General features: G+C 36.5%; 1 protein-coding gene across 1 annotated transcript in view; it reads right to left on the bottom strand.

The window, feature by feature from the left end:
- The window catches only part of LOC150081813 (mitogen-activated protein kinase 1-like), a 262,012-nt gene that overhangs the window by 113,327 nt on the left and 121,073 nt on the right, over nt 1-27,612 (bottom strand). Inside the window, exon 7 of the mRNA XM_090379718.1 lies at nt 17,173-17,252. Coding sequence (XP_090235844.1) covers nt 17,173-17,252 — 80 coding nt within the window. The remainder of the gene's footprint in view (nt 1-17,172; nt 17,253-27,612) is intronic.

The raw sequence follows: 27,612 nt of genomic DNA, 5'->3' as shown, positions 1-27,612 counted from the left end.
CACTAGAAGTATATTCCAGGTACTTTTGTGTACATTTTTTAGAAATCTGTTACGAATAGAAATACTGTTTCTGAATTTAGACTTGGGCCTTTTTCTGTTCTTATTTTCAATTTTCCAAAACGCATGCATTTGGTAGTAGTTTCTTTTTTTCATACTAATATTCACATAGCCAGGGTCCTCACTAAAAGGATTGGATTTATGACCCCCAGCTTACTCAGTACTTATAATTATTTATTTTCTTAACTTTTATCTTTATACCTCTTATTTTTTCCCATTCGTAAAGCTATTAGTGCAACATGAGGTGATACGAACATTCCTTAATCTCTTGCTATTTTTGCCTTTATTTAATTCAGATACACTTTTGACCCTATCTCCAATTCACTCCCCAACCTTACACCATTTGCAAGCTCTAATTTTTAATTTTTAATTATTTTATACAACATACACTGTGTTGGGACTACACTGTCCACATTTTGTGAGAGTTTTAATACTTTTGATCCTGATCAAAAATATTTTATTAAATTTCTTCTCTTTTACATTTATGGACAAGTACAGAAACGCAGTCCTTGGTGCATGGTCAAGTGTAGTCCCCTGATTAAATACCTGGTATCAATATTTACTTTTATTGGCATCAGACTCTATTGCATATTTGCTCTATCCCTCTTTTAAATATAGCCAAATTCTATCCGCCCTAATCTGATGCTAGTTACCATTACTTTAATTTATTTATCAATTTTACTTTACAGGTCATCCCTCTCTAACTGGCCATGCTTTTGGCATCTTGTGTAACTTTCACTCATATCTTCACTCCAACTTTCACTCATATCTTCACTCCAACTTTCACTTTTATTAACACACACACACACACACACACACACACACACACACACACACACACACACACACACACACACACACACACACACACACACACACACACACAATATAACCTTTGATTTCAATTAAAACATGGCTAAATATTACAAAATATTCCTGGAGTTATCATAATAGACCGCTTACGAATAGAAGATTGAGAAACCTGTCATCTATTTTATACTTATCTGGAAGTAATATGCAAGTACTTACAGAAAAGTTAAGTCTAAAATAATCAGATAAAACAGGTCTCCAATTTTTTAAGAAGTTGACAAATGGCTTCTAGTCACAGCCTACATTGAAGTGTGTAAGGTAGGAGTATCCCATATCTGGCTTTAAGCCATGCAGTCCATCTTTCCAGAATAGCATCTTCCTTTGGATGTCAAATGTCTGGACTTACAAGTTAATACAAAATAAATAAATTCAAGTATTTATGACAATTTATCAGATGATTCTTCTAAGGCAGGCTCATTCCATGTGTGTTTAATTCTAAGGTTTGTCCTTATCCAATTTATTTTGGAGCATAAATTGATGCATGCATATGTGGTATACTTACAGATAATAATGGCAGTGTAAACTTTGGTAAAAACAACAGTGTTCTTCAAATACTAAAAAGTAATAAAATAACAAAAAATAAATAAAATGAAATAATAAGAATAAAAATAAAATAATAATAACAAAAGAAAAGGAAATAGACAACCTGTGTGTTTCCTCCTACCATAGGTAATTATCCAGCCAACCTTTGAATTTCTACAAACTGTCAGCCTTTAACTGGCTGGCTAAAATAAAACTTCCTGTAATCCAGTCTTAACACACCCCCCCGTAACTTGAAATTATGGCCCCTTGTTCTAGAATCATTTATAACCATGAAAATTTCGTCCTTGTTCATTTTGCTTATGCTTCTCAGAGCTTTAAACACCTCAATCAAGTCCCTCTAAGGTGCCTAGTCGCCAAGCTCTGCAACCAAAATATTCGAAGTCTTTCCTCATATGGACACTCTTTTGCCGATCTCACCAGGAGAGCTACTTGGCTTTGGACCCTTTCAAGAAGAACAATGTCTTTCTTTAGGTGCGAACACAGTATTCTAAGTGTGGTCTAACAATAGCCTTATATAATGGAAGTATGACATCCTCATCTCTACTCACAATTGTTTGATAAATCATCGATAGGACACCATGGGCCTTCCTTGCAACCAGTCTACATTGCTCGGAGAACTTCATGTCTGACCGTATCATAATACCCAAGTCCCTTTCCTCCAGTACTGGCTATAGTTCAACTCTGCCAAGTATATAACTTATTTTGGGGCTACTGTTCCCCAGGTGCAATACTTTACACTTTGCTGGATTAAAGCATAGCTGCCATTTTTCTGACCATTCCTGAAATTTATCTAGTTCATTCTGAAGAAGCTCTGCTTGGCGGTGATCATTAACTACTCTACCAATCTTTACTTCATCTACAAATTTAGACATCATGTTCTCTATCCCTTTTCCGATGTCATTTATGAAAATCAAAAACAACAGTGGTCCTAATACTGTTCCTTGGGGAACCCCACTTCTTACATCAACCCAATCTGAAGAATAACCATTTATCATAACCCTCTGCCTTCTGCCCTGAAGCCATCCATCTAAGGATTTTCCCTGTGATTCCAACCTGTTCCAGCTTATAAAGCAACTGCTCATGTGGGACTGAGTCAAATGCTTTGCTGAAATCCAAATAAACAATGTCGAAATTATTCCTTAAGTCCAGCTCTTTAGTAACCCTGTCAAAATAGCTAATCAGATTAGTTAAACATGATTTTCCCTTTACAAAACCATGCTGAGTATCCTTCAGAATTCCATTTCTATCTAAATGATCCTGAATTCCACCCTTGATCATTATAACCATGATTTTCCCTACTACTGAAGTTAGATTAATCGGCTGGTAATTTCCCACTTCACTCTTCGAACTGCCCTTGTATTGGAGATACATTGGCACTCTTCCAATCCAACAGAATCACTCCCGGGTCCAGTGATGCTCTCATAATTAGCATAAGTGGTTCTATGCACTCACTTCCCACCTCCCTTAAGATTATAGGGTATATGCCACCAACCCAGGAGCCTTACTGGCCTGTAGGCTCAAAAGTTTTCTCATTAAACAAACATGAAATTTCAACGTCATTAATTATAGTTTTTTCAACTTCACTCCCATAATTTCTCATTGACGTAAAGGGTTTTTCTTCTGTAATAATATTAACTAATAATTTAACTATTAACTAATAAAATATTAACTAATAACTGACTGCAGGGCAGATGGTTGTGATTAATGAATATTCTTCAGATTTGTGTAATGTCAGGAGAGGGGTCAAGAACTGATCCTTGGGGATCAGTTCTTGGATCAGTTCTGTTTCTCATTTTTATAAATGACATAGATGAAGGGATAGAAGGCATGTCAAAAATTTGCAGATGATGTAAAGATTGGCAGAGTTGTCAATGATCTGTGCCAAGCAGTGCTCCTTCAGGAATGACTTCAACAGACTTCAGTTGAATATCGTCAGAGAAGCGGCAGCTATGTTTTAATGCAGCTAAATGCAAGGTCATACACTTGGAGAAAAGCAATCTACAAATAAATTTTACACTTTGTGGGGTTGAATTAAAAATAGCAGAGGAGGAAAGGGATCTCGGTGTTACATTTTGGGCAGATATGAAGTTTTCTGAACAATGTAAACAGGCAGCCAGGAAAGCCCATGATGTCCTACCGATGATTTATCAAATGATATCCTGCAGAGATAGGGAGGGCATAATCCCATTATATAAGGCAATTGTAAAACTTTTGGAATACTGTGCTCAAGTATGGAGACCTCATCTGAAATAAGACATTGAGCTTCTTGGAAAGGTCCAAAGACAGGAACTCGAATGGTGAGATCGACAGAAGGAAGACCATATCAGGTAAGACTGATTATGTGGGCTACAGGGCTTGGCAACCAGTTACCTCAGAGGTGACCTGATTGAGGTTTATAAGGCTATTAGATAAACTAATAGCCTTATACAACCACTGCATGAGAGATGGACATTCCCTAAAATCTGGAAAAAGGCAGTACTAAGATTAATCCTGAAGAACCCAGAGAAACTGCCCAGATCCAAAATCATATAGACCAATAGCTGTGCTCCTGGTACTAAGGAAAATATATGAAAGACTAATTTACAATAGGATATCTGTGTATTATACAGAAGCAGGCTTTCACTCAAATAATTAGTATGGTTTTAAGCAGGGAAACTCTATGGAGGATGCCATGCACCACCTACTGATAACAGTAAAAAATATAGAGGAAAAGTACATGTTGGCAATTTCTATAGACTTTGATGGTGCAGTTGATTCACTCTGGTGGCATAGTGTCCTTAGGAGACTCCACCAGGCAAATGTCCCACAAAACCTCTATAAGGTATCAAACAGCTATCTTAAAGACAGAAGTGTCTCAGTTTGAATAAAGTTCCAGGAATTGACACGCCCTGTAAACAAAGGTTGCCTGCAGGGCTCAATCCTTGGCCCTTTCTTCTGGACAACTGTTCTAGATGAATTTCTGGCCTTGGATCTAGGCCCAATAGAAAGCCTAGCCTTCGTGGACAATTTGATTCTCCTTGTAAAGCGAAACACAAGAATGGTTGTGAAGCAAAGATCAAATGTCACCCTCATGCAACTGCAGAAGTGGGAACAAATATACATGCTCCGGATATCACCGGAAAAAACTAAATCTATACCTTTTGAAAGGAAACTTAAGGAGACCCCTCAAATTAAAATCAATGGAAAAACTGTAAAAATGGCAGGGCTGTGCCAAGCCATTTTAGTACCTGAGGCAAGAATGAAAAATTGCACCCTGCTGTTAATCATGGCAACATTGGCAATTATTTAATATTTCTTTTGGTGTCCCCTTTAAGCTTTTAATCTGAGGCAAGAGCGTCGTTTGCCTTGCCCTCAGAATGGCTCTGGAAAATAGTATCAGAACTAAAATACTTAGGGGGGGTTGTTTTTGACTCAAAATTAAATTTTTATCTTCATTTGGCATACTTGGCAAAAATAAGTGAGAAACTATGCAGGGATGATTGCCAGAATCAGTCAGGCTGACTGGGGTCTCGAAAGAAGGGCCCTAGCGGTCATATACCGAGCCTGCCATCTTGCCTGCCATCACCTATAGAGCCGGTGCGTGGTTCACCCATATGGCCATAGTCAAAAACAGGAATAAACTTGAAACAATACTTCTCACTATACCCAGAGCGTGTTGCACTGTGAGCACACACACGCACACACACACCATCACTGCAGGTGCTGGCTGCCACTCTCCCACTTGGAAGTAGCCAAAAGAGGCTTATTAAACTACAGACTTTTTTTTTTTTTTAATTGGATTTGAGTTCAGTTTTGCAAAACTTAAAAATTCCACAAATAGACTCACTCCACAGAACACATTGTCATAGAAACACTACCTGTATCTCGCCTGTATTCAAAAAATTCATTGTCATTGGCCAATGCTTGTGAAATGGTTAAACTCAACATTATATTCCTGTGCATCTTATTGAAGAGAATTGTTAAATCAAATTATTTAGCTTTATGCATTACATATATATATATACAAAGAAAATGTGGCTTAAGGTTACAAGATGAGTATATATCTACCATTCTTTTCCCATGTGTCTTCACCTATTATATGCAATACAGACTAGCAACACCTGATATTCATTGATTGGAGACAAATAACAAAATTGAATGCATTCCGAATTTAACAGAAAGCTATAGTGTTATGAGCTTTTGTGAAAAAGATGGAGAAAAATTAGAATGAAGATTAATTACTATAATTAATAATCACTCTTATACCATGTTATAAGTTTATTAAGCTTATAGCCCAAACCACTATACATTTTCTATTAGCCCATACAATATCTATTGGGCAACAGATTTAATACCTCACGAATAAATTAACTGTTGGCAGCACCTCTTTCCAGTATGCACATCAGATAAGAATTTAATTTTTTTTATGCTTATCCATGTGTATTTACTTATTCTTAATCTCTGTTTTATTGTGTAACTAAAATCTTTTAGACTTAAAATTCACAATTAATAATTATTAGAATATAATTAAAATTGTAACCCTTTCTATTTTTGTACCCCTAACAGCATGATGATGGGTATCGGTAAGATGATGGGTATCATCACCTTAAAAGTATAGTGGTTTGGCCTATAAGCTTAATAAACTATATTATTAATTTCAAGTGGTATAAGAGTGGTTATTAATTATAGGAATTAATCTTTATGGAAAACAACTAGGTATTAGAATGTATTAAAATACCTATATGTATTAGAATGTATTAGAATACCTATATGTATTAGAATGTATTAGAATACCTATATGTATTAGAATGCACTAACTGTATTAGAATGGTGAGCAGGAGAATGGGTTGAACAAAAAGAGAATTAATGTCTCACTTTTATGGAACCAATTAACAATGGATATCAAGAGTTCACTGTACATGTTTTAAGAAGATGTATACTCATTTATAAATGGGTAAAACACTAAATTGTATTTCTTTGGCATCTTATTGAAAAATACTATTAAATGAAATTTGGCTTTGCATCACACAACGAAAATACAGTTTAACATTGTGGTATATCTGTCATTTCTTTTCATGTGTCCCACATATTTTATGTAACATGGACTAGCACACCTGATAGTTAATTCATTAACTAGAGAAGAAACAATGATATTTCATGCACAAATTCACATATTTCTTTAATTCCAACATTAATAATGAAACCAAGTTTTATGGCTGTGAAAGAGACTGAGAAAAACTATATTATGATCAGGGATATGATTAAAAAAAAATTCAAAAGAGATGGCAACTAGGGAAAAATAATAAAAAAAAAAATGGGTGTACTTACCTATAACTAGGGCAGTGAATTTTTCATGGGACCTCCATAAATTATGAAGTTTTCTTCAAAATTCAACAAATTTAGCTGTTTTTACAAAATTTTTATATATATATTTTTTTTTGTCTAAAACTTTTTGATATCCAATTTTTGTTTAAAACTGTTCAGCTGTTTACAAGTGAATTAGAGAACCCAGTATATACTGCTGCATAAGAGTAAAATTATTACTTTAAATATGTATTTTATTAAATGTGTACATTAAATCCATTACTGATTAACTTTTCTGTGATGTGGGAGGTTTACAGGAGCTGTAAAAAGCTAAAGCACATCATGCTTACTAGCTGGATGATACTGGTTTCAGGAATGATTTTACTGTCATTCAGTTTGCATTTTATGCTTATTCCATACATGCCTTTTTCATTTTACTGTTTCTAATTTTAAAATGAACCATATAAGTAAATAAAACAACTAGAGTGATCCAGGAGCACATTCAGAGGGAGCAACTTGCTCAGCTTCAGCTCTTTCCAAAGAGACAGAATAAAACAGATTATTTTTCATTAGGTCTAAAGCAGCAGATCTGCCCCTCAGAATCCTCCCTCCCTAAATCACAACATGCTACTGGTGTAATCACACAGTTATAAAAAGCAAATTCTGCTCATATTTAAAAAAAAAAAAAGTGTACAATATTCGCAAGGAAAAAATCTGCAGATTTCAGCAACCGGGAATAACTTTTTTTTAAATCATGTTTAGTTTTCAATTCTAATCAACTTGGGTGTTTAGATATCTGTGCAAGTGATGCACATAATATTGTGTTCAACGATACACCCATGTTTGAAGATGATAACAACTAAAAGCTGAATATAGTGCATGAACTTGTGAAGTAATTAAATACCACTGAAAACTTAATGCTTTTCTGGTTTTCCTAAAAAAGAATCACTTTTTGGCATAACAGAAATAGCATCACTCTGATGTTTGTTAGCTCCTATGAATAGGGCTGATGGGAGCAACCTTTTTTGAAATACAGTGACATTCTATAAGCTCAAAACCTATCTACCCTAGTAATAAAGAACAACATAGCCTAATTTTTTTTCTATGTATATTTCCTCCTACCACTTGAGTTAAATACATGCCCTTCAATTTGAGGGCAAAGAGGAAATACCTGAAAAAAAGAAGCCTCTGAAAAGAAAGTAATCACTGGAGGAGTGACTCTTGTTTTGATTCTGAATTCCAGTGTTAATTCATGTTTCATCACCAGTTACAATTTTTGAATGCAATCCTTGTAGATCTAATCATTAATGCATAAATTTTCCTCACAAATTTGAGGAAAATTCTTGCTCTTGTTGTTATTTAGTTTTTAGGATCATTAGCAACTAAGGCCATATTGCTCCGGGGATATGCAGTGGTCATTCCCTATTCCCTGACCTTTCCACATCCTCCGTATTTGGTGATCACGGGCTTGAACCCCGGTCTAATCAAGAAGCACGTGCTACGCACTGCTGCTCCTGCCTACGGAGATGCCTGAAAATTCTTGCTCTGTTTCAGAAGAGGTCCAACCATTCTTGGTACACAGTGAGGCCAGACCGTTTGATGTGGCCAAGTGTTCTTGAAGGATGGTTGGCCAGTACCAACTCTTCAAAAGTGCTACATATATCTCTCTGAAAAAACTAGCCTAATCATAGCCAGGTCTTCAATTTTTTGGCATATTTCTCAAGTATTGGTATTCAGAAGGGGCAACATCATCATATACAGCTTTCATGCACTCATAAGTAATTTGTGGTTCATTCCCTTCTTTTGTCAAAAATTTGATTATGGCCCAATGCGCCAATTTCTTGTAGCTCAAAAATTGAGCTTTGGGTTGGCTATTTTAAATCTCTTTTGTTCTTCTGTACTTCATCGTATTGAACTGGATCTGTGCAAATAAGATACAGACATTCATGTGAGTTAGATAAAACTTTTTTTTTTTTTAATATATGAAGCTTATATAATAGTTAAAGTAGATAACTAATAGAATACCCCTCATACATAAGGTGTGAAGTGAACCTAAATAAGGCAAATCATTTTGCTTTTCTTTCTCTTTCTCTTTCTCTCTCTCTCTCTCTCTCTCTCTCTCTCTCCTTCTTCTGTTTTTACATGGAATTCAACTATTACTACTTTGCCGATGTGAGTGTGACATGAGAATTTTATTGTTTGGGAATCCAAAATATGTGCAAATTTGTAATTTTGTCCCATGAATTTTGATGGATTTCCCCAACAAAAAAATTCACAGATTCACCTATAGCAAAATAAACATGGTACAATTAAAAATCCCCGACTGGTCACATAGTGCTGTCATTAAACAGTGCTTCAAATATGCTGTTGTGAAATTGAAAGTTTCAACCTGCATCTATAGGTATGCAGAAATTGGTTAATTATTCAATATATGCTTTGTTGTTATGTGCATTTGAAGTGCCTTTATTTGATTATGATTTCTGAGTGTTAAAAATTGTCAAATTTCGGACGTTGCAGAAACATTGAATTTTGTCAATGCTTAGGGAAGTCTAATCTATTTTGGAAACACTGGAAATGATGGATCAGGTTTACAGAGAGGATTCATTCCCTGTCTCATGCTACTATGCTGAATGACACTGTAGATTCAAAGAGGGAAGAAAAAGTTTAGCAGATGATGACTGTGCTAGTAGATCTTTAACTGCTGCTCATAGGCGCCTCCGTAGCCAGGTGGGAAGGAGCAGCAGTGTGTAGCACACACTTCTTGATTAGACCGGTGTTCGAGCCCGTCACCACCAAATACGGAGGATGTGGAAAGGTCAGGGAATGACCACCGCATATCCCGGAGCAATATGGCTTTAGTTGCTAATGCTCCTAAAAACCAAATAACAAGCTGCTTATACATAAAAAAAAAAAGCATCAGAACTGCTGTGTGACTGTTGTTAAACTTGCAGAACCTTTAAACATTTCAAGTGGAAGCTTTCATGGAATTTTAATTAATGATTTTAAGAGGCATTGGGTTGCTCAGTAGTGGTACCTCGTGTGCTTACAGACAATCAATGTAATGAGTGAATGACAATTTCAAGTGATCGCATAATGGCATCTGATAGCGATATTATTCCTAGAATACATCATACCGTGGGTCACAGTTGGTGCACTATGACCCACAAACAAAGTGTGAATCACAGACTTAGAAATTGCCTTATCAAAAAAATTGTGGCAGGACAGGTCAAAGAGGAAAGCAATAATAGAAGATTTTTTTTTTAACTACTGCTGTATTGTGCACTATGAATTCATTCCTCAGACATATAAGGTGTTGCACTAACTATGAGAGAGAATGAACTTTCACACCACTCATCTTGTGCAACAAGAGATCCCTAAACACAACACTTTTGTGTTAGACATCCTCCTCACTTGCCTGCCCTCTCACTATGTGATTTTTCTTTTTTTTGAAATGAAACGTTTATAAGGCCATTGTTTCTGTAGCGAACAAGAGATTATTGATGCAACTCAAGATGCTCTCTGCACTAGTCAGTCAGTCAACAGTTCCAGAACTGCAACCAGCAATTGTACTAACAGTGGCAAAAGCGCACTATTGCTCACAAAGAATACTTTAAGAGTAGCTGTGTTAAACCTATATTAAACGTAACTAACTTAGATTTAGTTATGTTTAATATAGGAGTCCATAAAAATGGCTAAAAAATTATCACAACACCTTGAATGCAAACCACATCCATAAAGTTGTGAAATTATCTTCTTGCAGTAGCTTTCTGACTTTCAGGGATTTTTTTTTTTTTTTTTTTGTGAAAAGATCGGTATGCAGTTTTAGCATAATTTATCTCAGGAAATTCCGAAAAAAATGTACCAAAAAACAACCTCCCTCTTCCTCTATGATATCAATAACTGTCATTCGTCTCATCCAGTTTTAGATATATCAGTGATGGAAGTACTTTGCTAGGAGAGATGAGTGACTTATTAATGACATTTTTATTTCCAGGTGTGAGATTCTCTGTTTGTCACATTTTTCTAATCCAATGATCAGCTTTAGCCATTTTCATTCACTTATAAAGCAAGGGAATTTCGAACCCAAAAGTTGTTCAAGAAGTATTATTACTTTAAAACTGTTTCACTTATGATCACAATATTTCACCTTTTCTAACAATCTAACAAGAATTTCATGTGTTGTAAGTTTTCTTTAAGTATATGGAAGAGGCAACAATGATAATGTTTTATTTATGTTGACTGATAGAATGTGAAAAATCTCAAAAAAAAAAAAAAAAAAACCCACAGGGGAGAATATGTTGATGCTTCAACATTTAATCAAATTAACGTTCAATCTAACAATGTAAACTGCTGGACTGGCTGCTGATCTTCCTTCCTCCCACACATCAGCTCTGACTGCCTCTATTATTGTTCATACAATGCAACAATACCAACCAGTCATTAGGAAGTTAGCCCCAACAGTGAAAAGATCACCAAAGCTCCAGCATCCTGTACAACAAAACCAGCCAGCAGGAAGGAGCACTCAAGGCATGTGACCACCCTTTTTCCAAGCATGTGACCTACCTAGGGTGCAGTACAATTTAAGGCATTCTTTGTTGTAAGTACAGGTAGCCCTTGGTTTACAATGGCTAAACCAAGGGCTACCCAAATGGGGTTCCGTTCCTGAAGGAATTGTTGCAAAAAAAATAATAAAAATCTGTGTAAAATGAACCTAAGCATATAATGTAAGTCAATGAGAAGTAAATGAATTATGTTCCAGGCCCCTCTCAAAACTGATATGAAGTAATATAATATTATTATATTGAAAATATAATAATAGTATAATAATAATATAATAACCATTGGTGAAGTGTTACTTATTAGAGGTAGTGCGATATCATGGCAACTCGCTGTGAAGGTATTCACAATATGAGATATACTTAAATTATGCCAATTATGTACTACTTTAGTAGGTTGCTGCATATTAAAATGATGCAATAGCATTAACTTATATGTCAATGTTATATTTAAAGCTATGAATGTAAAAACAGCATTTTATGAATATAAATCAATTAAATGTAATACAGTATAAGATAACCAAACTAAATTTAATTAAATAAAAAAATTAAAATTTGTACATTTACTTTGATATGTTTGAAGCCCAGACCGAAAGTTTTTGTAAGCACCACTGAAGGGCTCCTGCATTGATCTTTTTTGACAGTGGTATAATGTAGAGGATTTTACTTCTCTGATGAATTCCCTAGTTGAGGATCTCCCCTTTTTTTGAAGAAAGCATGCAGTGTTGACTGTTAAGATTTCCTCTTTCTTTCTTTAAGAATCTAATCTCAGAATAAGGTCCAATGGATACAATTACACTCCTTTTCACTTTCGCTCCCAGTCGTGGTCAATTTCACAGAGCTCATCAGTGATGGTCTCCATTGCTGAAAGGATGCACTGTATAATCACTTATATTCATAGATTTTAGAGGAAGCTCTTCATCTCTTTCTTTCTCCTCCTTCTGTTGGCTTAGTTCTTTAGCCAATTCTTCTAAGTCTTCAATGGAAAGCTGCTGGCCATGGCTATCCAACAACTCTGTTACATCTTCAACAATGTTCTCCAATGGCTGTAATCCTGTGAAGCTTTACATAAATTCTGGGAGAAGTTTGTGCCACACTCCATTCAAACAGTTCACTGACACTTTCTCCCAAGCTGGGTTTATGTTATTAATGCCCTTCAAAATGTCAAATGGGTGCCAATAATCCTTGCTAGTTTTGTCTGACCTGTCCAAAACTCTCACATTTCCATGTGAGACTTTAAATGTAATAGACTTTAAAGGTTGCTATTACTCCCTGGTCAATTGGTTGCAAAATGAAGTGGTATTTGATGGCATGTAAACAACATGTTGTTTTTTTCACGCATGAGGAGTTATTCAGGAAGGAGAATGATGTAGGTAAAGTAAACATTGGCAGTGAGCTGGATGATTTTGTAATAACTGAGAGGAAAGTGGAGGAGAGATTGTTGAGGATAAACATAAAAAAGGCACCTGGGGTGGATGGGATCTATCCAGTTATATTAAAGGAGGCAGCAAAGGAAGTATGCAAACCCCTAGCCATAATTATGAGAGCTTCTTTGGACTCAGGGGAGGTACCCATAGACTGGAGATGTGCAAATGTAACCCCAATTCACAAAGGAGGATCAAAGGCTGACACAAGTAATTATAGACCTGTTAGTTTAACTTCTGTTCCAGGTAAATTAATGGAGGCACTGGTTAAAGAAGCACTGCAGGATCATCTAGACAAGAATTCCGTTATAGCTCAGACGCAGCATGGTTTTGTTAAGGGCAGGTCTTGCCTGACCAATTTGATTGGATACTATGATGTAGTCACAAAAGAACTGGATGCAGGGAATAACTTTGATATTATATATTTGGATCTTAGAAAGGCTTTCGATACTGTTGCACATGGAAGACTGCTGCACAAATTGGAGCAGTGTGGCATTGGAGGCAAATTGCTGCTATGGATAAGGGGATGGTTGAGTGGCAGAAGACAGAGAGTGGTAATCAATGGACACTGCTCAACGTGGACTACTGTTATTAGTGGAGTTCCTCAAGGTTCAGTGTTGGGTCCGTTGTTGTTTTCGGTGTTTATGAATGATATTGATGATGGGATATCAAGTTTAATGTCCAAGTTTGCAGATGATACAAAGGTTGGCAGGGTCGTTAAGGACACTACTGACGCTATGCTGCTGCAACAGGATCTGGAAAGGTTGAACAGATGGGCTGAGAGGTGGCAAATGAAGTTTAACATTGACAAATGTAAAGTACTACATATGGGAAGCAGTAACCCCAGAGCAACGTATCAACTCTGCGGTACTACACTGACAGTGGTGGAGAATGAAAAGGACCTGGGGGTTATTGTGCAGGCAGATATGAAGTTCTCTGAGCAGTGCAGACGAGCTGCAAGAGTAGCTCATGGTGTCTTGTCAATGATATACAGGAATTTTTCTAGCAGGGATAAGGAGGTGATTATTCCCTTGTATAAGGCAATGGTTAGGCCACATCTTGAGTACTGTATACAGGTCTGGAGGCCTCATTTCAAGAAGGATGTAGAGCTGCTGGAACGGGTACAGAGAAGGGCAACAAGATTAGTAAATGGAACAAAGGGTTGCTCTTACGAAGAAAGGCTTAAGTTTTGCAAATTGCAGAGTCTGGAGACTAGGCACCGGCGAGGTGATCTGATAGAGGTGTATAAGGCTTTGAATGGTTTGAGCATGCTCAATGCCAATGGGATTCTTCATCTTGCTCAGAATAATCACCTCAGAGGGCATAAATACAAATTGAGGAAGGACGGATGTCGGATAGATGTGCGGAAATTTGCCTTTGGCCAGCGGGTGGTTGGTTGGTGGAACCGACTTCCATCACTTGTTGTTGAAGTTGATAGCCTAAACAAATTTAAAGCTCAACTGGACAGGTATTTCGAACGAACGGAGGGGTGAAATGGGAGTGGGTTTTTTTTTTTTTTTGGCTGATGCTGAATAAGCTTGCTTTCTTGCATCATATGCCTCTACTAATGCTAATGCTAACACCGAGTGCTACTTTGGTTCGGCAGAACAGGGGCTCACATCTGGTGAGTATGGGCTTGGCACACCCAGGGTCTTGAGCTGGATATCATCATTCTTCTCTTTCTTGGTGATTCCTTTCTACTTCTCTCTCTCTCAGGGTAATAGGGAAATTTTTTTTTTTTTGGCCGGTGCAGCATAAGCCTCAGGCTTCCTTGCACCATATGGCTATTATTAATAATAATAATAATATTAATAATAATAACATTGTCTAGAGATGTTCTGACTTTAGCAAAGTTTGCAAGATGACCAGGGGCAAGAGAAGAAGAGCTTTGGCTGGTAACTCATTCTCTTGACAAAAACAGAGAACAGTAGAGCAAAACTAGTTTGCATATCAATCAAAGAACATTTCTTGTGTCACTCAAGTGATCCTGTTCCATTTCCAGTAGACTGGCAATATGGCTTTGTTTAGGCCCTTGAGAGCATGTGGTATCTGTGAATAGTACACCAACATTGGTTTTAATTTTAAAGTGCCAGAGACATTTGTGCCCATCAGAAGCGTTAGTCTGTCTTTTGCAGCCTTGAAACCTGGTGCAGACTGCCCTTCATGGGCAATGAAGGTTCATGATGGCAATTTTTTCCAATAAAGCCCAGTCTCATCAATATTAAAAATGAGATCAGGAGGATAATTACACCCCCCCCCCCCAATACAATGGCTTGAAACTCTGATGGAAATGCTGGAGCTGCCTCAGCATCTGCACTTACCTCTTTGCCACTTAATTTCACACAATGGCACTTATTTGGAGATTTAAATTGCATGAACCATCTCTTACTACCTAAAAATGTCTCATCACTACACTCTTTTTCCTTAAGATCTTAAAAAATTGACTTTGCCTAATCAGTAATAATAGCTTGAGTCAATGGAATGTTTTTTTGATTTAAGTCATCATCCACAATGACAATAATTTCTCCATTTCTTTTAAAACGGGTGGTTGGTTGGTGGAACCGACTTCCATCACTTGTTGTTGAAGTTGATAGCCTAAACAAATTTAAAGCTCAACTGGACAGGTATTTCGAACGAACAGAGGGGTGAAATGGGAGTGGGTTTTTTTTTTTTTTTTTTTTTTTGGCTGATGCTGAATAAGCTTGCTTTCTTGCATCATATGCCTCTGCTAATGCTAATGCTAAAAAGTTTACCTCTGCTATAACTTGCTGTCATAGCATATTGCATTTTCTATTTTATCTGCATTTTTCATTATGGTACTCAAAGTCGATGAAGGCAATTTCATACTTCTATACACATTAGGACGTGTCTGACCATCTTCCATTCTACAAATTACCTCCATCTTTTTTTCCAACGTGATAGATTATGTGACTTTTTAGAAATATTTTCACATTCACTTGGCTTTACTGCACTTCACTTACTAGACATGGCAGGCTCTTATTTTATTAATTTAATCAACAATTTATAATTAAAACTCACAAACCGATACTTTGGAATAGTGGCCCAACAGAACTGAGTGTTTATCTCCTCTCATCTCTGGCCACCTCATCTCTGATTAGCTGTGCTGTTTCTTTACAGTATATCCAGTATTTATAGGTGCACATTTTTAAAAATTTTTTTATGGTTATTTGACATTTTTGGCCATCTGGTTTCAAAACCATCGTTATTGTGAATTGCTGCAAAATGAACCATTGTAAACCAAGGGCTACCTGTAAATAACAAAAGATTTACTATATTTTTGTGCTGAGATTTTTTGCTCAAATATGTAATTTAAAGTACAAATTTTTTGTATTAATTCAATGAAGAAGATTCAAGAATTGAAATGAAGTTTTAGTTAGCCCTCACTAAATTTCCTTCCAATGAATACACACAGAGGAGGAACTTCCTTCATAATTATTATGCCTTTCAATGACCATATTAGATGCGCAGATGTGGGAAACCACAGGTGGCGCCTGACCCTAATACAATGACCATATTAGATAAGTTTTCTTTCCTTTTCTTGGTTTGGCATTTTTATTATGTGTTTCTGCCTCACATTAGACTTTTGTTGTCAGTTTCTGCAATACATATATATAAAAAAAAAAAAAAAAAAAAAAAAAAAGAGTCTCAGACAGATTTACAATTACCAACCACCAATAATTCATGCCAGATTACAACAGTACTACCACTACTACTACTTCTTCAATCTGTTCCATTCATAATATCATCCTATCTCCAGGATCACATTATAAAATATAACAGCAGTTGGCAGGCTTCAGTAAAAACAAATTATAATCAAGGAAAGGCAAAGGCTTAAGTCACATGTGTTGTACAATATACTGTGAGAATTCTAATAATAGCCAATTATTTAAAACATATTAAATTATCTCCAAAAAGAGATTAAAAAAAAAATCCAATAATTGGCTGCCATAGGAAAATTTTCGTATAATATGAAAGAATCTAATTGGTTTCAGACTTCTTTACTTAACCACTTAATTTATTTTTGGTTAAGCATACTTGAACTTGAATTTCAATAATTAACATTATTATTTAAATTGTTTATGAATTGTTTATATTTAAAACAAACATTTTTATATTTGTGATTTTGCATGCTGAGTGATTTTAAATGTCAGTAATATATTTCAGGAGGGGGGAAAAAATGACAGTATCATTCATTTTAGTAGCTCATAATTTTACCTTCTTCCCTTTCAGAGAGAGCAGCTGCTCTTTAAGGTAAACATTTTCAGAAATAAATATTAATGTCAACAGCATTTTAAATAAACAACAATGAAAAATAAACAACAATGAAACAAGGAAAAAAAAAAAACATTAATATAATTCACAAAATTATATTTCCCTTTTCCTTATAAAATCATTCTAAATTTAAAAAAAAAGATTACCTTTTCATTAATAATGCAATTCATATCATCCTGATTTGGTGAGCCCAAAATATTTAGGATATGATTTAGCTGATCTAAATCTGAAAGCAATTGACATATACCATTTTATAAAATGATTCTGACTAAGCATAATTTCATTAAGAAAATAATACGGATAAAAAATTAATAACTGAGAGCAATTAGAAAAATAAAATTAAATATTAACCATCATGTTAATAATAATACTAATAATACATGTGAGCTACTAACTGTCAGGCTGAATTTTCATTAGACTAAATTGGTACTGACTATAGTTCTCCAGTGAAAAGGGAATTCAGAAATTTTTCATCAAACCCAGACCTTTTGAAAAAGGGGTAACAATGGCAAAGCCATAACATCCTCAATAGTGGACATTATGTCAGTGTTCAATCAACGATGAAAGAATATATATTTTGATATTTTTTACAAGTTTGGTTGAGAGCATTTTTTAAACCTGTCAAATGGTAAATAACTGATCATATTATTTTCATATTATTTTCTAAGCTGATTCTAACAAGCTAATTCCCCACACATGGCAGTCTCAATTAAGTGAGATGAGGGCAACTCAAGATAACGACAAAATCAGATAAAATGAATGAAGACATATGGTATATAATAATTACTGTATATGACATCTGCAGGCGCCTCCGTAGCCAGGTGGGAAGGAGCAGCACACGCTTCTTGATTAGACCGGGGTTCGAGCCCGTCACCACCAAATACGGAGGATGCGGAAAGGTCAAGGAATGACCACCGCATATCCCGTAGCAATATGGCCTTAGTTGCTAATGCTCCTAAAAACCAACAAAACAAACAAACAAACAAACAAACAACATCTGCTTTCCTCTGTTTGACTGTTGAAGTTTATTTTTTTGAAGTAAAGTCATGCCATCACTTAAGATACAGCAAATTGGCTGAGGTTCCTTCTCCCTGTTGCTTGACATATTAAGTTAATCCTTCTATAGTTGCATGCACTGCAAGGGATTTCTTTGCATTTGATACCAATTCATAATGTTCAGTTGTTAGATACAGTTGTTACTTTTTTTTGAGGTGAAGAGATTTTCTTGGCATACTGACTACTTAGATCATATAATGCCACATTACATCAGTTCCTCTGATATTGTTTGAGTTAGAAATATGTGTTCATGTGCTAAATTTGCATGCTACATAGAATCCAATTTTCACTTGATTTAAGCTGGCACATGAAGGAAAATTTTGAGAAAGACTCAAATGATCATCATTTTCATGTTCTTTGATTTTTGGTTCATCATTCATTATCATCCCCTCTCTCTCTCTCTGAGAATGAATTTTCAGCAAGTTTTCATTAAATCTTCTCAGGCTCCTGTTTTTCAATAGGATACATCTTTCATGTTGATTTTCTTTAAGAAATTGACAACGTTTGTGACATGCTCTACAGCTCCAAGCTGTTTTCAGTTTATTTTCAACAACCTCCAGAACATCTTGACCTGATGGCCAAGTTTGCAAAATGGTGACTACATTTTCAAATAGAACAAACACCCTTAAATTGTTACTTCTTAATCTGATTTCATTTGGGTGCAGTGGAAATTTTTCAAGCAAAAGCAATATATTTATTTATTATTACAGCAGACCCTCGATTAACCGGGACACTTCAAGACTCCAAATTATAAAAAAAAAAAAAAAAAAAATCAACCAGAAATAAAAAAAAAAAAAAAAAATTAGAGTAATAACTAGAATAGGCATAAACAGATATTTTGCAAGTCATAAATAAGCAACAAGCGGCATTATAAGTCGTTACTGGGAGATTAGTGTACCTATTATCTTGCAATCCCCACTGTCTTCACGCTCACCGCTCAAGAAAAAGAAACCAAATGTTTAGTTTGTTTTAGTGCATCGCGTCGACTGTTGTGTTCCGTTGCAGTGCAAAAGGACAAATTTTGTTTCGTTATTTATGTCAGGGATGTCGGAATTTTTTTATAGTAAATTTTTTTATTTTTTGTTTAGAAATCGCAAAAATGATGGGTAAACACAAAAGAGTTGCGTTTTCAGTTAAACAAAAACTTGAAATTATTCAAAAGTTTGAAAATGGCACATCTGTTAAATCTCTAAGGAATCATTATAATAAGGATGTATCAAAATAGCCAAACATTAACAAGTATTGTGCAGAATTCAGATTTGTCAATAATAATATAGTAGAAATATATTATTAGTCATTCCTGAGTTATGTAAAACTCGACGAAGTAAGAAGTCCTGGAACGTATCTCTTACGTATGTCGAGGACTTGTATTTTTGGATTAACAGGGAAATCAATTATCCGGGATTTGTTTTTTACCATCTAGCCCGGAAAATCGAGAGTCTGCTGTATTTTTAATAAACTGTTGTTTATGTTTCTGGCTTAAACTCAAATTCTTTGATAAATCACATTAAAAAATATATATATATATATTTGATATCTGTAGTACACAAATAAACTAGAGACACTGGCATTTTAAAATTTTCTTGGATGGAAATTTTAAAGCATCCCCCCCATGATCATTAAACTCAACATTATAGATCAAAAATGTGCTAATTCTTCTTTGTTTTAGAGAGCAGCATTTTGTAATTTTAATTCATAAGAGTTGTAGATTTGGTCCAGGGATAGGTATCACTGGCAAAGATAACTCTAAACTTAGTTTTGAACTGCACAATAACTTCACAATTTGCTGATAATTTTTTGATACCAATGTTATTAGTACTGGCAATATGATGCAAGGGAGCAAAACTTATACAGCACAACAAGCAAAAAAAAAAAATATATATATATATATATATACCTTCCTTTCAATACTTTATCCAAACTTTCTTTAAATTCATCCAAACCATAAAACAAGGTAGCAACTTATAACAACAATCAGTTACTCTTTGGCCTGAATGCAAATTTGTGAAGACTATACTGCAACCATCTTTTTTAATTTAAATTTATGTCCTCTTGTATGTGCATTTGAAAAAGAGTAAATATGCCATCAGCATTTAAAAGGATTAAGTCTTTAAAAGAGTTAAATTTACTTAACCCTTTGAAAGCCTCGTACACGTCACATTTTTTGCCTCCCAACTAATCTTGCTACTTTTCTTTGCACCCTTTCCAACAGATCATAGTCCTTCCTAAAATAAGGCTTATTCAGTTTATGCAGTATTCCAGATGTGGTCTAACAATTGGCTTATAGAATAGGATAATCATCTGTTTGTCTCTGCTGGAAAAGTTCCTGTATATCACTGATAGAACTCTATGGGTTGTTTTAGCAGCCTGTGTAAACAGGTTGCTAAACAAGCCCATAAGTTCAGAGAATTTCATGTTAGACTGTACAATTACCCCTAGGTCTTTTTCCTCATCAACTACCTTGAGTTTGATGTAACTGAACTGGTATATTACTCAGTGATTATTGCTACCCAAATGCAGTACCTTACCTTTATGAATGTCAAACCTAGGCTGCCACTTTCGGCACATCCAATTTATCTAGATCATCTTGAAGTAGTATACCCTGATTACTGTCATTAACTATTGTACCCACCTTTGTATTATCAGCAAAATTAGACATCATACTTGAACTACCTTTATTAGTACAGGTACTGGACCATTTATCTGGCAAGCTTGGGACCAGACGTTACCTGGATTACTGGTTTTCTGGACCAAGGCTTAATATATACTTAAAATATAAAATAAACAATGAAAAGTAGAGAAAGAAATTGTATTTGACAGATACAAATTAATACACTTCTAAAGCAGGGTCTGTTTAATCAATATTAATCCACTAATCTTCATCTGAAGACATATTCAACATCTGGGGTGACAGGTACAGGAAGAGAAGAAGCACAGGCATTGGAGGTTAAAGCTCAGACTGAACTTCACACTTGAAAGTTTCTGGTTGATTTTTGGAAATATGTCCTGTAGATTCTGTTGTTTCATATACTTTGGTTTTTCTTTAATGAAAACCTCTTGTATTTTATACATCCACATTATATGCTGCTCACTGATGAAGCTCTTTTGCTCCATCCACGAATCAGTTCCTCAGTCAGGCTGATGCACCTATCTATAGACACTTTCTCTTTTTCTTTCAGTGCACTGTCATCACCACCGTCATCATCACTCTCATCTGATTTGTTCTTATCAGCATTCATTACCATACCTACAATTTCACTATCAGTGAGTTGGAGCACAACTGGAGCATCACCATCAATGTTTATACACTCTTGTATAGCCCCTTCATTGAGTGACTTGGCTACTACACATAACAAAGTGGTGCCTCCATAGCCAGGTGGGAAGGAGCAGCAGTGCATAGCACACACTTCTTGATTAGACCGGGGTTCAAGCCCTTCACCACCAAATACGGAGGATGCGGAAAGGTCAGGGAATGACCACCGCATATTCCCAGAGCAATATGGCCTTAGTTGCTAATGCTCCTAAAAACCAAATAACAACAACAACACATAACAAACCTTTTGCATATTCCAACAAACTCTTCACTATTTCTTCCTCACCAGACATATGAAAACCACAAAAAATCAGGTTCATCATCACCATGGTCAAAAGAAATAAGTTAGATGGCCATAGTTTATGCCAGCCGTTTATCAAAGTATCCTTGGGAACATTGTCCCGGGACTTTGCTGCACTTCAAAATGCGTCTTTAACATTAAATGCTTTCTGAAATTCTTTTATCCCTGTACCTTTGTCGCAAGTGTCTAGCATTTTCTGCAGAAATACATCCCTGTACCTGCACTTGAACGTACGAAGAATGCCTTGGTCTAAAGGCTGAATTAGTGAAGTACAATTGGGATGCAAGTAAATAGCACATACATTGTCCTTGACTAGAACTTCAGCAGGAGGGTGTGCAGAACAATTATTAAGCACCAAAATAATTTTGCAGTCATCAGGTAGTCCCACAGATTTACAATGAGCCCTGGCATCAGGCACAAAGTTATTTAGAAACCAATCGGTGAAAATCTGTGTTGTAATCCAAGCTCGTTTATTTGCCTTAAAAACTACAGGAAACACCCTGACTCCCTTAAATGCCCTATGATTCTGACTTTTCCCAACAGTGAGTAATTTGCACTTGTGGGTGCTGGCTGCATTGGAACATGCAAGAAGGTAAGTTGTTCCCTGGAATCCTTATACCCTGCTGGTGCTGACTCATCTGGCGTTACATATGATTTCCTTGGTATGTAATGCCAGAATAAAGAAGTTTCATCTGCATTGTACACCTGTTCAGCTGACAGTCTCTCATCAGAAACTAATTTGGCAAATTCATCTAAATACGCCTTTGCAGCATCGTGAACTGCAGAAGCCTTTCTTCCACAAACCTTCAGATTGCGAATGCCATGCCTTTGTTTAAATCTGTTGAACCACCCAGATGAATTCACATGGAGTTATCAAATTTAATTCCTTGCAAAAACATTTAGCTTGGGCCATTATAATGGAACGATCAAGTGGAAATAATCCATTCAAGCAACACTCTGTCCACGTCTACACTCTTCGACTGGTATAAAGTTTTTTTGCGTGTCCATTAATTTAGGCACATCACTGTTACCTTAGAATTTAAGTGTCTGTTCCTTCAGTTTCTTGATATCATAGGTAGTAGATGTACCAACACCATACTCCTCACTCAAATGCTGCATTGAAGCACCTTTATCGAGTCTCATAAGTAACTCTACTTTCTTCAATATACTGAGTGAAAAATGTTTCCTTTTAGACATGGTATTAAATGAAAATTATAATAAATTTGGACATATAATCACATAAATGTAGAAGGGCAAGTATACACAACAGCTGTCATACTGAAACTGATGTGCAATTGATTGCTATGATTCATGCTTGCTATATTCTGCACCTGCATGCTGTCAAAAAAAAAGCCTGCCAGTTTCAAAAATAGCTGGTTTTCTGGAAGCCTGATAAATGGTCTGGTACCTGTATTATTAATAAATATTAAAAAGTAAGTACCCAAAACAGCACCATTCGTCACATTAGTCCATGAACAGCAGTGGTCATTTATAACGACTCGTTCTGTCCTACTAGTTAACTACCCATTTATCCATAATAGTAACTTGCATCTAATGCCACATTGCTCCAATTTACACAACAATCATACATGTGATACATTATGAAAGGCTTTTCTGATATCTAAGGATATGTCAAAATTATTATTTGTCCATTTCCTTTGTGCAATAGTATATCAGAGTGGTCAGGCATGATCTACCTTTAACAAATCCATGATTGTTATAATCCATAAACTATTAACTGTTATTTTCTTTGGCACAGATGTCAAACTTACAAGTCTATATTTATCCATTCCACCCTTTGTAAATAAGAATCTTCAATATGTAGGGATTTCTCCTGAATCTAAGGATGCTCTTATTATTATGGCCAAAGGGTTTAACAATCTCTTTTGCAGCTTCCTTTCATATACTGGCCTCAGGGGAGGTCCCCATAGATTGGAGATGTGCAAATGTATCCCCAGTTCACAAAGGGGGAGGAATCGAAAGGTGACACAAGTAATTACAGACCTATTAGTTTAACTTCTGTTCTGGAGAAAATAATGTAGTCGCTTGTTAAAGAAGCACAGCAGGATCATCTAGACAAGACTGCAGTTATTGTTCAGACAAACATGGGTATGTTAAGGGGCAGTCTTGCCTGACCAATTTGATTGAATACTATGATGTGGTCACAAAGGAACTGGATGCAAAACATAATTTTGAAATTATATACTTGGATTTTAGGAAAGCTTTCAATACTGTTGCACATGGAAGACTACTGTGCAAATTGGAGCAGTATGGCATTAAAGGCAAATTGCTGCTATGGATAATGGGGTAGTTGAGCAGGAAAAGACAGAGTCATGGGCAAATGTTATTAGTGGAGTCCCCCGGGTTCAAGTATTGGGCCCATTGTTGCTTTCTGTATTTATTAATGATATTGATATATCAGGCTTAATGTCCAAGTTGGCAGACACTAATGAAAGTACACTACTGGAACAGGATCGAGAGAAATTGAGCAGATGGGCTGAGAGGCGGCAACTGAAGTTTAACATTGACAAATGTAAAGTACTGCATGTGGGTAGCAGTAACCCCACAGAAACATATCAACTGGATGGAACTATACTCAGGGTAGTGGAGAATGAAAAAGACCTGGTGTAATTGTGTAGTTAGATAGCTCATGGTGTCCTCTCAATGATATGTAGGAATTTTTCTAGCAGGGATGAGGAGGTGATTATCTCCTTGTATAAGGCATTGGTCAGGCTACACTTTGAGTACTGTATAGAGGTCGGGAGGCCTCATTTTAGGAAGGATGTAGAGCTGCTGGAATGAGTTTTGGTCCTTGAGGTTGTCATAGACATTCTTTCAGATATGCCAAACAAGCTGTACTTACTACTGGTAGTCTAAAACGCTGATGGAACTGATATTCAGGTGATACTCAAATCCAGTGGACCAAATTTCGGCGAAGTCCAGACGGTCTGTGACAGCCAAATCCTCTGCTTGCACCTTCACGAAGGTGCGACTGTTAGTAATCCTGGGTATAACCGCCATCCACAAGTACATGGTGGGTGACCACCCAGGTGTGAACCAACGTAAGCAGGGATCGAGGTGTGGAGCCCACACCACATGGAGGAACGTCGCCCCTCTATGTTGCCAGGCAGTACAAGGTGGTACCTGCTGTTCTAAAACGGTGTTCGCAGGCTGGCTGCTAGTTAGTACACCGGACCGAACCTATTGGTAACTCTCTAGGAGGCTTCCGGATCAGCTAGTGTATAATCTTGCTACCTCTACTTTGCCAGATAGTGACTGTAGGGAGTTCGAGTAGTCTGTAAACGGGGAGTATTGTCGAGGCCACGTTATGTCAAGAATCTGGGTATATTCTTACCATGTGTACGCCATATCCAAAAAATTTCATTACTTCATACAGCATATCCCACCCACTTTTTCTTACTACTGAATACACCATGAATTGTCAAACTAATTGAATAAGCTTATCTGCGAAAAGATCTAACCTCCCAAGCACTTCCTAATTCATTTCACAAATATATACGTAGTCTCAATTCTAATCTCCACGATGTGCATTTCCACTTGAAGTCTGCCAAACCCCATGTACTTTTTCTGACAGAATCTCAGTTATCAGTCAATTCAACTACTGCTCATCTCAGTTGCTCAACTTATTCGCTGTACGATTCCTTTCACCTCAAAGGTGGTACTTGTGCATATGTCTGTTCTGATATTCCCTGTCAGAGACTCAGTAATTTGGAATCTCCTCTTTTTGATCTTCTCTGGCTTAAAATCTCTCTACCTCATTGTGTCAAATTCATCTGCTGTCTCTACTGTTCTCCCAACTCCACTAATCACTTGGAGCTCTTTGACTTCCTCTCTTTGCAACTTGACTTTCTCCAGTCCAACTTTTCTAACAGTGAGGTAATTTTCCTTGGTGATTTTAATGTTCACAACTCCAGCTAGCTTTCGTTTTCTAGTCACACCAACCCAGCTGGTTGAGATGTTGAGGCTTTTGCAATTACTAACGACCTTGCACAGATTGTTCATTTACCTACAAGAATACCAGACAATCCTAATCATACAGCCAATACGCTTGATCTTTTTTTCACAAACAACCCTTCTAAGTATACAGAGGTCCTTTAGGCACTTCAGATTACAACTTGATGATTGTCTCTTCTCCAAAGGAACCTTTATCTCATGGCTATTCCCAACCTTGTGTTGTTTGGCATTACAAGAATGCAAAATGGGATGACCTGCGAGACTTCTTTTCTTATTTTCCTTGGTCAGATTACTGTTTCAAAACTTCTGATGTCAACGTTTGCTCAGATCGTGTTAGTGAAATTATTTTTGCAGGAATGGAATCCTTTATCCCACACTCCACTTTAAAATCTCGTCCTTTATCTAAACCTTGGTTTTCCAATAAATGTACTAAGACTCTTAAAGAGAAGAATGTTGCATATCGTAATTGGCTTGTTTCTAATTCTCCAGTTTCATTTTCTGCCTACACCAAAGCTCGCAACAATTGTAAAGCAGTTATTAATCAATCCAAACAAGAGTTTGAACAGGCTAATGAAAGAAAACTTGTTTCTTGTCCTAATGGTAGCCGAGCATTCTGGTCTCTTGCCAAAGCTATTGGCCGCAACTTTTGCCCATCTCTGCTCCCACCTCTTTCCAAACCAGATGGTTCTGTTGTCACTTCAGTCAAGGATAAAGCTGACCTGCTAGCATCCCATTTTTCTTCCAACTCATGTATTAATGATCTTGGTAAAGCACCTCCCACCATTCCCAACATGCTCCATTCAATGCCTCCTGCGGTCTTCCGTCAAAAGGATGTCAGAAGGATTTTGACGAATCTTGATGCTAAGAAAGCTCCAGGTCCCGATGGTATTTCTCCACTTGTTCTCAAAACCTGTGCTTCTGAACTTACTCCTATTCTTTGCTGCCTTTTTCACTTTCTTATTCCAAAGGTGTTTTTCCTTTTGCTTGGAAATTTGCTCATATCCAGCCAGTTCCTAAAAAGGGTGACAGATCCCTCCCATCCAATTATCGTCCCATTGCAATTACTTCTACTCTTTCTAAAGTAATGGAGAAATTAATTAACCACCAACTTTTACACTACCTAGAAACCTTCCGTCTGATCAACGATCGCCAGTATGGATTCCGTCAGTGTCGATCCACTGGTGATATTCTGGCTTATGTTACCCATTTATGGACTAATTCAATGGAAAGGTTCGGTGAAACACAAGTAGTTGCTCTTGACATCTCAAAGGCTTTCGATCGTGTTTGGCATAAAGGTCTTCGAAACAAGCTTCCATCTTATGGTTTTCCAACTCTTTTTAGTAATTGGTTATCCAGTTTTCTCTGTGATCGCTCACTGGGGTGATGGTAGATGGCTCTCTGTCTCTTAACTTCTCCACTGATGCCGGTGTCCCCCAATGTTCAGTTCTTTCTCCCACTCTTTTCCTCTTGTATATTAATGACCTTCTTCCATCAACTAGAAATCCTATCCATAGTTTTGCTGATGATAGCACATTGTATTCCACTTTCCATTTTGAGAAACCTTGTCCTGCTCAATCAGCTTCAACTTCTTGAAAATCTGCTACCAATTCCTTAAATGCCAATCTTCAGGTAATTCTCCAGTGGGGCAAAGACAACTTAGTTGATTTCAACCCTTCTAAAACTCAGTCTCGTCTTATATCTCGCAAAAAGGATTCTTCTGCTCCTATGCTTATCTTTAGTGACACTCTGATTTCTAGGCAAAATGATATATCTCTTTTGGGGATTACCCTGACTTCTAATCTCTCTTGGCACAAGCACATTACAAATATTGCTTCTTCTACATCTAAAATACTTGGTTTTCTCTTTCGCTCTTGGCATTACTTTTCTTCCAAAAAGCTGCTCACTCTGTATAAATCGCAAATCCGCCCTACCATGGAATAT

The sequence above is a fragment of the Mastigoproctus giganteus genome, chromosome 8 (assembly GCF_048544385.1).
Source record: "Mastigoproctus giganteus isolate SK-2022 chromosome 8, ASM4854438v1, whole genome shotgun sequence".
Classification (NCBI taxonomy): domain Eukaryota; kingdom Metazoa; phylum Arthropoda; class Arachnida; order Uropygi; family Thelyphonidae; genus Mastigoproctus; species Mastigoproctus giganteus.
This window is presented reverse-complemented; position numbering and strand designations above follow the sequence as displayed.